General features: G+C 39.3%; 1 protein-coding gene across 1 annotated transcript in view; it reads left to right on the top strand.

Moving 5' to 3' along the window:
* Positions 1–15,730, top strand: part of COL19A1 (collagen type XIX alpha 1 chain) — a 372,962-nt gene that overhangs the window by 285,063 nt on the left and 72,169 nt on the right. Inside the window, exons 18-20 of the mRNA XM_050951630.1 lie at positions 5,932–5,976; positions 8,386–8,421; positions 14,270–14,323. Coding sequence (XP_050807587.1) covers positions 5,932–5,976; positions 8,386–8,421; positions 14,270–14,323 — 135 coding nt within the window. The remainder of the gene's footprint in view (positions 1–5,931; positions 5,977–8,385; positions 8,422–14,269; positions 14,324–15,730) is intronic.

The raw sequence follows: 15,730 nt of genomic DNA, 5'->3' as shown, positions 1-15,730 counted from the left end.
GGGGGTGGAGGCCGGAGCACCTGTTGTCTGGCCCTGGGGCCCTACTTGGGGGTCTAACAACAAGTAGGGGGTTGTTCCTGTATCCTTGATCTAAATTTCTGCTTTCTCACACTGTTATATAATGTGGTGAATACTGACTGGGCACTCCACTACACCTGGTAGGTGCCAAATCCCTTTACTGACAATATATCATTTGTAAAGTGTCTGTAAGATGGAAAGCTTTATATAAATGCAAGATAATATGTTCTGTGGGTTATGAGATTCCCTTCTGTTCAGGTAACAATGGAATACCAATTTCCTTGATTTTATGTGGTCTCTCAAGTTCTCACTGAAGATTTTTTTTTAGTGGTTTTCCTTGTAGGAAACTCTTGTGAAAAGTCCTTAGTATTAGTCATTTCTGGTGATATTTGCATGGTTTATTTAAAGTGGCATTTCTAGAAAATTTCACAAATATTATGGTTCCCATAAGAAAAATAAGGAGGTGGCATGGATAGATACCATTGAAGACCCATCGTAATTTAATAACTACTCATCTCTATCTATTTCTCTACATAGTCAAGGCTTATTCTGTGCCCACACCATGCGCAATTCTACTGACTTCAGTATGGTTTCAGTGGTTTAAGCGAGTGCAGAACTTGGCCTTTGATTTGTGATTTATCATTATTTCAATGTTCATAAATATAAGGTCACTTCAGTTTTAAAATCAAATCTACTTCAAATGTCCTTACTCTGGGCAGAAAAGTCAACGTTGTGGGACTCAGTAAGGTCACAGGCATTGGAAGATAATAATTTAAAGCACAGTGGAAAGTGACAAAGTATATACATAAACTGTTTTAGAAAATGTTTCCAATGTTTGCTTTAATTCTTGAATAATCTATTGATACTTTCTATCACTATTTTCTTCTTCTAAATATTTTCCTGCATCTTAAGAAATTAACAAAGAATGATTTATATGTGGATATTCAAATAATATATAAAAATACAGCTGGTTGAGCTAATATTATCTTTCCCAAAATAATGTTTTAAATTTTTTCCATACATATAAATTCAAGGCACATCTCAATACAAACAATAACTATCTATATTCAATCTATAGTAACTATTTGTCTCAGGTTTGTTCTCTTCATCAAGTCAACTGCAACTCAGCAGTTGTCATTAAGCTGCCTCTGCAGCTAATCGTAATATTAGTTGGTAGCCAGCAGACAGATGAAGACTCATGTAGATTATCTGCTGAAATGCCCTAGAAATTGAACAAAAAGCCAACAAGAGATAAAGATATACCTTTATAAAATCAATAGGAATCTGACTGAAATTTATATTTTGTTATTTTATCTCCTTTATTATTGTTAATGATAATATCTATCTAGCACTTATTATTAGTAGGTCTCAGAACATTTTACATCATTATTCCCATTTTACACATGGGGAAACCAAGGCACAGAGAGATAAAGTTACTTACCCATGGTCATCCAGCTAGCCACTAGGCCACATTGCCTCCACTGCACATACCTACTTCATTTTTTACTATGTCTTCCCTATGTAAAATTAATGCAAAAAGCCATGTATTACATATTTAATATGTACAGGCCTTCTGCGAAAGGGTAGTCTCAATGAAAATAAAATTTGAAGCCAAATTGCTTCATTCAGTTTGCTTATTCTGAGGAACAGTGGGAATATACTGTCACTAATATCAATTCGTCTCTATCTTTATCTGTGTCTTCATGCTGTTCAAAACTAAAATGAATATTTCTTGAGGTGCTTGTTCATAATAGAAAGGGATTTTTTTGTTTTTGTTCCTTTCTCTCACACTTAAGAAATGTACTGTGATAATGATCATAAAAATAATGTTATTTCCTATGATTTAAGACAAAATTCTCTTCTCAGATCTACACAGCAGTACTCAACATGGATATTTTGCTCTCTCTATAGATGTAGAACTCCCATTAGTTGAATGGAATACAAATATCTACCACATGGAGAAGAAGAACCTTGTTCCACATAACTTTGATGTAGTGCACAGGTTATCCTATTCCCTCTGTTTGATGCTGAATTAGGATGTTTGCATTTACACAGAAAATAACATATGAGCATAGGACCTAATATTGCAAAATTATGGTAACTGCATATTATATTTATTATAATTTTATATTATATTTATTATATTCTTTCATTTGCAATTCTTCACAGGGTGATGCAGGACAACTAGTATTATCTAAGGCTGCTGGACATAAAGGACAAAAGGGAGAAATTGTAAGCATCTGAGACATAAGGGCATAAGGAATTGCAAAATAACAGCCAGCTTGTCACTGCTAAATTTACCCATAGTCTCATTCATCTGGTTAGTCACAATCTCCTTAGGAGGAGCAGATTACATACCTGATCAGGCCTTTGGTCACTGGCCAGTGAGAGAAAGGAAGAAGAGAAAAAAATAACATATTTATATATTTGTGTAATATTATACTGGGAAAAAATTCCTTAGTGACCATGTGAAGTGCTCATCTCATGCCCTGAAACTAGAGACATAATTATTCATTTAATCATCTTAGCTTGCATGGCACCAGCGATTTAACCAGTCATATATGTATCCACTCCTTTGTTCAATCCAGCCTTACTAATTGTCCCAACAGACTCTTGTGGAATTACACAGGCTGACTCTTTTATTCAATTAGTTCTAGACTTATACCTCTTTAATGTAGTGGAATTTTCATTTTTGTAGTGAAAAATCAGTTTTATCGTTTGAAAGGATACTCACCTGCAATATGTCTAACCTGCAGGAAAGTGCTGTGAATGCTATGGTGCAGCAGTCCGATAGATGTTTGGCAGTGATTTGGGTGTACCATGTGCTCAGAGGCAAGTGCTGTAGGCACTCCAAGCGTTAGGCCTTTCAGGCTCTAGCTCTTGGGGGGTTCCCACAAATAGAACTGGGTGACATTTTCAGACAAATAGTTTATTCACTGGAAAATGCAGTTTTGATCACCCACATCTATTTGAAATTGGACACAAAGTAGCCAAATAAAAATTTGGGAGGCAGGTGGGGTGGAACTTAGATACCTTTCACAAAACAGATTTTTGTGTGTGTGCATGTTGCAGCTTCTAGCCCACACATTAAGGCACTCCCTCAGGATGTGGGGGCCTGGGTTTGATTCCCCTTCTCCTGGGTCAGGGATTTGAATTTCAGTTTTCTACATTGTGGAATGATGCCCTAGCCACTGGACTATGGGACCTTCTGGAGTGGGTTTCTCTCAATCTCTTCTGGTCTGTGTATAAATAATGAAAAAGTCAGTGGAGCAGGGACATGAACTTGGTTCTCTACCTCCTAGATGAGTACTTTGACATCTAGGGTCATTGTCATTTTCTCTTGCTGGTCCAATGACTATTCAGGTATTTTATACAAAGTGGAGCAGCTTCAATGGGAGAGACTAAGAAAGAGCTGCCCAAGACTATGCTATAGGACAGGAGTTAGAGCACACTCTTGTAATGTGGGAGACCCATCTTGATATCTCTCTACCAATGATGTTTTAATTTCTTATACACTGTGGACCTGCTTGAATAGAAGAGATTGAGAAAAACACACATCAGAATATTCCTATAGTCCAATAGCTAAGGTATGCTTCTACAGTGTGAAATGCCCAAGTTCAACTCCCTTCTCTGCAGAGGGGAGAATTAAACCTGAGTCTCCCAGTTCTCTAGCTACTGTGCTAACAATTATAACATGGGGGGTGGGACCACCATCTTCTTCTTTGCTTTTAAATTAAAAAATGTCTGGAAACTAAATGATTAGTTTAAAAAAATGATTTGTTCACCCAAACCTAGTTTTTCACTTACTTGTTTAATTCACCACAATTTTTCAGAATATTCTGGTTAAGATCAAACTGATTTTTTTTAACTGCCAGTGAACTGAAAAATCAGTTATTTGCCTACCTCTACCCAAACATACTCATATAATATGATGAATAACAAAGAATTGCATTACAAGGGCTGCCAAAAATAAATACTGGATTTTCCCTAGGCATCTAGGTTTTAATGGTTCCAAATTAAAAGAGAGAAATTTAGCACACAACAGTTCTTAATCCAACCCCTAAGGGTAGTTTTATAAAGTGGTATGAAGGTCAGTGACCTCCGGTCCAGTGCCAGGGTTACTCCCTGCAGGAGTCAGTTATGCACTGGCCTGGAGATCCCACAACCAGAATTGTGTTTCTTCATCTGTCATCTTCAGACCCATGCATGTGGCCTAGCTGTTTGCAGGCTACTTCTAAGTATCTGCCTGTCACAGCTAGCCATGGACTCACCGTGACAGGATTCTTCCCAGCCTGGCTCACAGCCTTTCCAACCAGCGTTAGGCTTCTCTCCACAACCAGCATTAGGCTGCTGCCTCCAGCCTGCTACTGCAGTCATCATGCAGCCTTTGTTCCCCCCCCAAGCTAGGTCCTCTTCTGGCAGTGCTTCCTTTTACTGAACTGGAGGGATTATGGAGCTCTCTCCTTGCTGAATGTTGAACTGGAGATTAACACAGTGCTCAATAACGAGCCAGTAGGTTCATTACAATATTTTTAATATCCACTGTTTGTAATGCAGTTATAACCAACCCAAAAATTCAAATATGAGTCAATCTCCCTCCTAAATAATGAGATTTTGTTTTAAGAGATGATCTCGTGTTTTTGGCCTTTTGATTTTTGAACATCCCCCAATGTTTGTGTGACAATTTCAGTGTTGGCACTGCTCTCAAATGTCTAGAGTAAGCTGCTGCAGAAGATCTCACTTGCAGCTTCAGTGGTTCTTCACCCCATTTCCCAGATCTGGGGCTATAGGGGTTCCTCTTTGTCTTCCCAGGCCTGGGTGTGGGAATTAATTCCAGAGTTTATTCATGCCCTCCTCCTACTTCCTGGTCTGGTGTTGTAGGGAGTGTGTAGGAGCACACAGGGAAGATTATCCATTTAGAACAGGAGAGCAGAGAAGGAAGCTTGCTGGGCTCTTTCTTTTCCCCTTCCCCTCTGTGAAATGTCAGCTGGTCCCTCTCCACCTCACCTACCTAAAAATTCAGTTCTTAAGGGTGGGGAGCGAGCTCTGCCTGCTTCCTGCAGCAGCCCTGATTGGCTTCTCTCCAAGAGGCAAGGAAGTGGGGAATACAGCCTGTCAGAGGATTTTCCCCAATAGGACTGAAAATCTCATGTCATCTTAAGACTGGCTCAAGCAGGGGCCAAAATTGTGTGATTTGCAATGAAATTATGATAGTTTGTACCATTGTAATGCTCTTTTAGAACTCTGAAAATATTATGTCTTCTTTTGTTAATTTCCTCCATTTTTTAGGTTTGAATTGGGCAGGGGGAAAAGTGAAAAATATTTTTTCTGTGTTTTTAGGAGAGCAAAAGGTAATGTGCATAGTGTTTCGAATATATGCATATATAATATTATCTATTGAACCAGCAAGGAGAGCTCAAAAATATTTTTGGTAGCACTAGCAAATAGTGAGTATTTAAAAAAATTCTCTTTAATAAAGTGACAGGATTTGTTACACCAAAAGTATTTAAAATATGCAGGTCATTCCCAAGCAGTTTATAGCAAATTAAGTGATCAAATGTTGGGTTCAAACTTTTTGACAGAAAGCATCTGTGTATTTTAAAGAATGGAATATATATTTGCCAATTTAATGTATTGTTGGTCTGAGGAGAAAAGAGAAAAGACACACTACATATATCATAGTGTTGCCAAATGTTTGATTTTGAGTAGCAAGTAGAATTTCCTGCTCTCCAGCAGAAGACAATAACTTACATTCAGTTGAAGCTGGTTAAATCACACATTTCAGTTATGATGATTGCACGATTTCATGCCACGTTCAGTGCAAGGAGCAGATGGATGGGGAAGATTCTTTTAATTTGTCAGAATAAAAAAGGATAAAGATTGTCAATAATTTTTTTTTTATTTTCTTAAAAGGGCCGGCAAGGAGAAATGGGCTTAACTGGTACAAAAGGTGAAAAGGTAAATAATAATTCCTAACTCATATTCTTAAAAGTGATGATGGCTAAGTGTGGTTTATTTTTATTGGGCCAAATCCTTGAAAAAGAGTAAAGGTCAAGTAGAAGAACTGTGGGCACAGAAAAATATGCTCCAGTGGTAAACTTTGAGCCCAGCATCCTCACAACCTACATTTTGTTTTCTGTCCTGGACGTCTCTGTAGGGTGGTCATGGCTGTTGGGCATATGGGTGAATAATGGACAGGGCCACCTGCTGTGCACCAAAGCTGGGTTTAACCTTGGTGTATTAAAGCTGTGTCTCAACTGCATACTTAAATCCCATCGAACTTAAAGTTAAGTATGTGCTTAAGTAAGTGGCTGAAGAAGGATGAGCTGTTGAATGAGTTGTCCAGTCATTGCTAAGTTTTTCATATACTTGTATGTAGCCCTGGATACTGGCGATCTGTCATGTACAGAGTCCTCTGAATGCTTTCTCTGCTGCATTGCTTACCAGCGTGGTGACATTGCAACATTTCTGGTCCTTTTGGGCTTTCCTTTCTTGATGGTGATGGATCAGGATAGAGTCTATAATTTAGAGATGGGCAGACCTGCTAGCATAAAATAATACAAAAGCTGCTGGCCATAAAAAAGCCCTTATATGGAATTAATCTTCCTTACACTTTGAAAAAGGTTAGTCCATTTTTTGCTTTGCCTCTTTATTTTTTGTGTGCTTCTCTGCTTTCTGATTTCAAGATGCATGAATTTCCAAAACACCACAGACCTAGGCACAACCAGGAGGTACCTAAAACCTCAAAGGAAAGGAAGGAGCTCAAACAATGAAATACTGATTGCTGATTAAAATAACAATATTCTTTTACTTTCTCTTAAATTAGGAACATAAGAATGGCGATAGAGGGTCAGATCAATGGTCTGTCTAACAAAATATCAAATATTCTGACAGTGCCAATGCCAGATGGTTCATAGGGAATGAACAAAACAGGGCAATTATTGAATGATCCATCCGCTGTCATCCAGTCCCAGCTTCTGGCAGTTAGAGGTTAGGGACATCCAGAATATGGGGTTGCATCTTTGACTATCTTGACTAATAGCCATTGATGGACCTATCCTCTAGGAACTTATCTAATTCTTTTTTGAACCCATTTACACTTTTGGCCTTTGTAACATCCCCTAGCAACAAGATCCACAAGTTGACTGTGCATTGTGTGAAGAAGTACCATCTTCAATACCTAGATGAAAAAACAGCATTCTTAGCATGATCAAAGCTTAGAAAAAGACTTTGCTAGTTAATCATCTTTTAGTTTTAGTTGAAGCTTTCCAACAGCAAATTCAGCCAAAACAATTTTTTCGTTAGTGGTGAAAAGATGTAAATCGCATTGTTCTAGAAATAACAAAAAGTTCAGTCATGCTTCCATTGAATCAATAGGAGTTTTGCTAGTGATTTAAATTGAAGTTATGTCAGACCCCAGAATGTTAGAGGACCAACTAGTTCTTGTTAAAACCTTGTACTGTAAATGATCTTCATACAAACAGAAATCTAGTTTAGGCTGTTAATTTGAAAGAATCGTGGTTTTGTATATTAAGTCATTTGCTTTTGAGAATTCATATTTTTACACTATTTCAGTCATCACTTTCTGATATCTGTTTCCGATGCTGTGTCAGGCCCAAGACGTAGGCAGACAGGCCTGCTGGTTAGTACAAGGCAAGTGGCCAGGTCCCCATGCCACCCAGGGTTCAGAACCAGGAGGTCAGGAACAGGGATACTGATACAAGAAATCAGCATGAGTCAGGAAACCAGGAGGTAAGTGTCAGGAGAAGAGATGGAGATCCGGAACCAGGAATCAGGCCAAGTCAGGAAACTGAAAGTCAAGAGCAGGTAGTAGAGGGTAAGAAGTCCAAAGCAGAATGAAACCCAGTTGTACTGACAATTTCCTGCTCTCCTCATGCCTTCAGTAGGAGGAGCAGGGCAATCAGGAGCTCTTTTGTCCCACCAGTTGGGGCTCCGAGGTGGAGCTGTCTATATGAATTGGGCTTCAAGGAGTCCCAGTTCTAGCTAATGCTAGTAAGTCAGCAGGTGGAAAGTTGTAGCATGATGATGTGCAGACCCAGGTTTGAAAGCTTTATGTTTATGATTACGTGTAATATATAATATGTGACCCAGACATAAAAGAAATGAACTTGGATAGAATCCCATTTTATTGTCTGTCCATATTCTTTATAATTAAATTAATGTAATCTTTAAATGGGCTTTCATAGTTTATATATTTTATAAAGTTGTTCGTATGTATTGAATACATATAACTGTTAGTTTGTTTTCTATATGTTTTGAAGAGTTGTATTCCAAAAGCAGATATACAAACTATTTATCATTTAAAATTACCATGTAATTATTAACATTTACTTTATACTGTCACAGGGAGAGTCTTCTGAAAAGGGAGAAAAGGGGGATCCAGTAAGTACAGCTAAAGTTTTGAGTTAATATTTATGCTTAGATCTGATTTTCTCACCATATATGCTGTGACACTCTTACCTCTGGCAATGCCCTGTAACCCCTATATTCCTCATCTAATTGTGATATTGCATATGTCGGAGAAAAACAGAGTTCTCACACTCAGGTTGGGTGCAGCAAGTCAGATACTTTATTATCTCTAGCAATTGCATAGAGAGAGAGAGAGAGAGAGAGAGAGATCTCTCCAGATAACAATTACAGTAAGCATTTATACCTTTTGTTACCAACAATAATGTGCCACAGCTGCATTTTGTTTATACATAGATCACCCTGATATCTTACTTTTCTCACCAATTTAAACTATAGTCTACATTCCATACTTAACTCAAGGTCACAACAACGTCTCACACAGTTCTTTCCCACTCGCCTCACACAATCCTCGCTTCTACAAATCTCAGTTTATTAGGATTACAGCTAGCCTAGCTCTTGCTCACAAACTACACAATACACATTGAAATCCCCTTCGTTTCCATCTCTACTTCCACACATATAAAACATCCCATGTGAGGTATCAGGGGAAAAGTTATGATATGCTGAAACCCATTGTTCCATCTAAACATGTGTATCATTAATGCATATAAAATTATAAGAATTGTGTTGGATAGTTTTCACTAAAATACACTGTGCATTTGGGAAGCACCCAGATACTAGCTTGCCAGAGGCAATGACAATAGAGGTAACCAATGCCCAGGTGGGTGCTGCACAGACATCACCAGCCATTGTCCATCAGAGGAATTACAATTCAAAGACTCACTCACAGTAGATACATTGAGGTATTGCTTCACCTTGTGACTCAACAGTGCCCACTAGACATGCCTGGACTTGTGTTCTCCAAGCACATAGACTAAGGGTATAAAACAGAACACAGTGGCCCCACTGCTTTGCCTTTTCCCTGCCGCCACCTATGCCGCAAGCAACAAGGCCACTCAGAAGACTGAAGACTCCAACAAAGGGGAGTGGCACAGGTTTCAAGAGTGAGTCCTGTGTACTATGAACTGCGGTATCCAGTGGGTTGAGGAAAACAGCTAAATCTGGATGTTGCCCAGTCTAATAGAATTGAGAGTTTAGATTGAGTGCTTATATTTTCTTTTCTTTTGTAACCACTCTGACTCTTTGCCTATCACTTATAATCACTTAAAATCTATCTTTTGTAGTCAATAAATTTGTTTAACTGTTTATCTTTACCAGTGAATTTGCCCAGAGTGTTTGGTAAATCTGCTGAGTTTTACAAAGGCTGGTGTATATTCACTTTCCATTGGTGAAGTAGTGAACAATTAATAAATTTGAACTGCTCATCCCTCAGAGTTCTAACTGTTACACTAGCAAATGCACTAGTCATCTTAGTGAGAAACTGCAGCTATTTCATTAACTCGGCAATTAACACTGAACATTAAGCATACTACGTAAAATATGTAACCGCCTTTATTAAAAACCCATTCATCTCTTTGGGAAGCTCTTAAAAACTTTATTTGCAAGCAATTCTTCTCATAGTCATATTTTTGCATGTTACTTTTTTATTACTAAGGATGTTTTCAAGGAATCGGAATCCTTATGCACTGCAGGAACGGGCTCATATACTATAGTGATGAATGCTATATAAGAACCTATGTGGAATAGGATATACTGTAAAAATGAGTAGCTTTGGAAAGGCATATATCCCATCACAAACAGTGTAATGACTTTAAGTGAGGAAAAAGCACCAGGAACAGAGTTCTTAAGCAAATATTTTGTTTTCATGCAAATATCCTTAGAAATAAAACATGAGAAGAGAAATCACAATACCTGAAACTGCAAATAGAATTTTTCAAAAGACAATCCTTTTCAAAGTTTTCCATCAACAACTCTTTAAAGAATAACCAGATTTTCATTATTTGCTAAATTGTGTTAACTAAATTAATATGACAACATTTCTGTGTGTAGTAACTTCAATACAGTCAATCTTAGTCTAAATTTCAACTTATTGTGATCATATCTGTTATTTTCAGGGGGAAATTGGAATGAAAGGATCACAAGGAATTAAGGTATTTTTCTGATTGGTATACAAAAGATCTATTTTGTACACAGCTGTCTCTTGTGGATATAACATTAAATTATTTGAGAAAAATTATGCTTTTTAAGGTGAAACAGGAGATCGTGGTCCTCCTGGATTCACTGGAAATCCAGGACCAGAGATATTTTAAACTATTTATTATAAAATTGAAAGTAGCGTGTAGTGGCTTCTTATTATGTCGTTGGGTGTTGTTTCGTTCACTTTATATAGCACAGGCCAATTTTTTTCAGTGAGTGTACTTGAGTTGCATTCCCAAAGTTCTTGTGTACGTACAAGCTGGGGTTATACATGCACACATCCCTGAATTTTGTGGCCAGAATAGGCAATTTGTGTTCAAAGAACATATGTATGCAACTTTTTGGGAATTATATTTTTTGAAATATGGCCTCCATAACCAAAAAGAGGCTATTCTGATGCGAATATTTATGCAGATGTGTTAATTTTATTCTGTGTAGGGAGCTAAATTACAAATTAATTATGGTTAGGTGCAGGTGATACAATATATGCTACCCACAATATATAGCAAGGTTGATGTCAGTCGGAGATTTACACAAGATTGAAGGCAGAATATAGCTATTTTACATTTAGTTAGTAATATTGTGGTTGATTTCAGCATCACTCACTAGGGAAAAACAATGCAAGGAACTTTTCGGACCACTACTATTTCTATCCTTTGGCTATTTATGTGTGCAATTACACATTTTGTATTGAGGATATCACCAATACAAACTAATGAGTGAGTCGTCCTCATCTGTCAGCCAACCAGGTGGTAGCCAGAGTGGATGCAACACTATCAGTCTCAATTCCTCCCCCTTACAGAGTGCAGGCAGACTTCTCTAGTTGTTCTCTTGCCTCTCTAGAAATAGCTTGTACTTCTTAGCTGAGGAGCCATCTCTCCTCCAGGTCTCAGCTGAGCTCTGTAATTGCATAGAATAGTAGGTACAATGGAGTCTTCGTCTCAAAGCCAAAATACCTCTCCTGTGCCTTTCCTCTGCAGCCTTTGGCAATGGGCCCATTCTGTCCATCCTTCCCACGTCACTTAAGAACCATGCAGACTGCTCATGCAGAGGCACCACACTCAAGCCCAGTCAGGGACAGAAGTTCTGAATCTAGTGCCATCCCCAGCTTTAGACACTCAGGAAGAAACCATAGCCTGAATGAATAGGGCCTTTTCTGTTTCCTGCCTCTTCTGATTCTACACCCACCCTGCCCCAAAAGGTCTTTTCAGACTCTACAATGTGGACTCTGATTTCCACAGCCTTTGGTTGCTCTACTCAAACTATGGATTTAGTCATAATTTCCCAGTCTAAGACATTAGACCTAACTCTGGAGTCCAGTGTGTTCCTTCATGAGCCCCTGGAATGAAGCTATGAAAATAATCTTTTAAACTGAGAACATCCAAATCACTACCACTTTCTATGCCTCTTGCACCGCCTGTGGCTCATGGAGACCCAGGGGATCAATGCTGTTGACTCCAAGTTTCCCTTCCTGGTACACAGGAACCTCTAACATTGCCCTATTAAATATTCTTAGTGTGGCTCAAGATTCTGTTCACTTGCAGGACAATCTGGTCCTGAGGTGAGGATATCTTCAAGTTTTGTCTCCTTGCCCTTAATCTTTAAGGGTTCCCATCTGATTGGGAATTTAGTGGATTCTGCATTGAAGGAGGTTTTGGAGAAAATAGCCTTCCCAGCTAGGGAAACACAAACCCTCATCTTTCTCCTTTTCCTCAGGGAGGAATAGGCCCAGCTTCTTGTGGGGAAATCTTCAGTGAAATAGAAACCTGAGAACAAACTTCAGCATTCCTTTCACAAGCCGGAATCTAGAGCCAAAGCTTTGTCCAGAGAAAAATCACTGGAGCCTTTTCTAACTATTCCTGTCCCTCAAATCAGATAAAAGATTCTGTGTTCCTTCACTCCTGAAACAGGATTGCCTCAGACTCTTGGGTTATAAATCTTTAAATCCTCTCCTCCTCCTGATCTTCAGTCACATTTCTCCTTCTCTCTTCTGCCCCAGAATCCTCAGAAAGGGGAAATGTTCTGAAAACTTTTGGTTACCTCCACTCGGTAGAGGTCATATACCTGGCTTCCTTTGGTCTGACATCAGCCCCCAGGACCTTACCAAAACAATGGTCACCATCTCATCTGCCTTTAGAAAGATCTGCATGATTCCTCACCTGGCTGGCTGGTCTGGGTTTCACTGATGTAGGAAACCTCTGCAGCAACCCAAAGACACAGTTCAGTCTATCTATCCTAGGTACTTAAATGCTCTCATTGCCATAGTATAGGAGTGCCCCACATTTTTTATGTATTTATCCTCACAAAACTATAAGATAGGGAAATACTATTAATTCCATTTTACAGATGGGAAACTGAAGCACAGAGAGGCAAACTGATTTGCCCAAGGTCACACAGGAAGTCTATTGCAGAACAGGGACTTGAACCTAGGTCTCCTGATTAGTGGCTACTGCCCTAATAGCTGAAACCCTTTTCCTCTCACCATTCTTTAGTAACCTTGGACAGGTGAAATAATTAAGAAAAGAAACTCTCCAATTCCCTCCCAGATGCATCTTGTAGAAGTTATAACCGTGACAAACAAATAGAGCATTCCTTCCTTCAACAGAATCCTAAAGCACACGGCCTTGTTGGAGTCCTATAGTCCCATGGGCAGGATTCTTTTTTCAACCTTTTCAGCAGCAGCTGTAATCCTCTTCCTATGGACACACTGGGCCAGATCCTCAGCTGGTGTAAAATGTCATAGCTCCATTGACTTCAACAGTGCTACAATGATTTACACAATTGACGATCTGGCCCATAAAGCAGACCCTCTATGTGGACATGTTTTGAGAAATTAGCTCATTAATATGGAAACTTCTAATATAGTTCTATGGGAAGCATAACAACGCAAATCCTATCAGGGCAGTGGAGAATGAACTAGCAGTAACTTTTGTGTAACACCAACAGACCCTAGTCGTCGATGGGCGAGATCAAACCTGGGACCTTTGGAGCTTAGTGCATGAGCCTCTACTGCTTGAGCTAAAAGCCATATTGCTGTTAGCTAAGACTGGAGCAGACTCATTAATCTCTAAGTGGTCTTGGTGCCACTAGAGGGGACAGAACACCACACCCAGGAGGTGTGTGGGTTACAGTTGCTCTCTAATCCAGATAGAAAATAATTCTTAGCAGCTCTTTTGTTTATGTCAGGGGTGGCCAACCTGTGGCTCTGGAGCCACATGCGGCTCTTCAGAAGCTAATATGTGGCTCCTTGTATAGGCACCGATTCCGGGGCTGGAGCTACAGATGCCAACTTTCCAGTTGGCCAGAGGGTGCTCACTGCTCAACCCCTGGCTCTGCCACAGGCCCTGCCCCCACTTCACCCCTTCCCACCCCCTCCCCGATCCTGCCGTGCCCTTGCTCCTCCCTGCTTTCCTCCACAGCCTCCTGCACGCCACGAAACAGCTGATCAGGAGGTGCAGGGAGGGAGGGGGAGGTGCTGATCAGCAGGGCTGCTGGTGGGTGGGAGGCGCTGGGGGTGGGGGAGCTGATCACGAACTGCTGACATATTATTGTGGCTCTTTGGCAATGTACATTCATAAATTCTGACTCCTTCTCAGACTCAGGTTGGCCACCCCTGGTTTATGTTCTTACAGTGGATAAAGTGCTTTATTCTTTATTCAGTATAAAGTAATTGCAAATATATTGGTTTTTAACTCTAATTAATATATATATACACACACTGTAGGGACTGCAAGGTCCTCCAGGACCCATTGGACCCAGAGGACATCCAGGAGAAGTCGTAAGTATTGTGTAATTTTCTACAGTCAGTAAAATCTGTTCAGGTGAGATATTAAACAAACAGTGCCAGGTGAACTATTGTTGGGTGGTCTTTTTATGGGGGTGATTTAATAGTTAGCCCATGGGATTTGAAAATGCAAATTCCAGCTCTTAGTGTTTGGGGTTGTGCAAAACCTCTGAGTGTCTTTGTTTTGTCATCTACCAAGTGGGGATTTTAATACTAATTTGTGTAACTCACAAGTGCCCAGATTACCCCCTACTATAGAAATATATACCAGAGATGAAAAATCCCACTATAATCCCTTTACAGAGCTTGTTTGAGATCATTACAATGAGTTGGGAAAATCAGTGTGATAAGATATAAGATTGGGGAAGTTGGGAAGGGAAGAAAAATTCAAGGCCTTATAAATAAATGGCCTCACTTTTACAATCTGTGTTTTTAAAATCTATAATTTGTCATTATCAACAAATTTTCAGTAATAGTGGATAATATGAATCTAAGTATGCAGACTTATTTGTTTCCTTAGCACTCTAGGTCAGTGGTATAAATAAGAACCAAATTAATCTCTTGTATAACTACATTGAAGCTATATTTCGATTCTGTTATTGTTGGCCATGCAAAATATGTGCAGGTTTATGCAAATGGACATTTTGAGTACAAAATACACAGCTGTGTGCAAAACAAGTGACTGTGAACACACGTAGTTGGTTGTATATGTAATAATTTATTTGGCACCTGAATTTAGTTACTGACATTTAATTTATACAAGCCCAATTTAGGTACCTATTTTTAAAATTTTGTTTTGTAAGGTACATTCATCTACAGTGTCTTTGACTAAGTGGCATATTAAAACATGTACTTTCAAGACTGAACTCTCCACTCCCAAAATTGTTTGTGATCTGTACTGCAAATTTCTTGAGGCAGGGACTTCATTGTCCTTTATCTATTGTACAGCACCAAGCATGCTTGTGTGCAACTTGTATAGCCATAGTCCCTATTTTTGCCTAGGCTTTGATTTGAAATAGTAGAGTTAGGAGAGAGGACTGTCATGAAGCTAGTTTTGACTCCCAGATTTTCTGCCCAATGCATGGGGAGGTGGTTGCTGCTTTAATCTTGTTCCCCGAGAAACCATTCACCAGCTGTGATTAACTCACTCTGGACTTTCTTCCTCCTTGCCTCTGGCATGGCTTGTACACCAGAGTCTGCAAGGGAAGATCACTTATCTACACAGGGGAATTCCCAGCAAGGCAGCTAGGGCCAGATTGAATCCCCTTTGTGTCACTCTAAACAGGGATGAAGCAGGACAGAAAATCTGGCTCATAGTTAACACATCTAAACTCCTATGTACTTTTGTAATGTTTTTCCATTTGTGCAACTAATGAACACCTTTCACTCATCTACAGTTCA

Source organism: Gopherus flavomarginatus, chromosome 4 (genome assembly GCF_025201925.1).
Source record: "Gopherus flavomarginatus isolate rGopFla2 chromosome 4, rGopFla2.mat.asm, whole genome shotgun sequence".
Lineage (NCBI taxonomy): Eukaryota > Metazoa > Chordata > Testudines > Testudinidae > Gopherus > Gopherus flavomarginatus.
The sequence above is the reverse complement of the archived record's forward strand: the minus strand, read 5'-3'. Positions and strand labels throughout refer to the sequence as shown.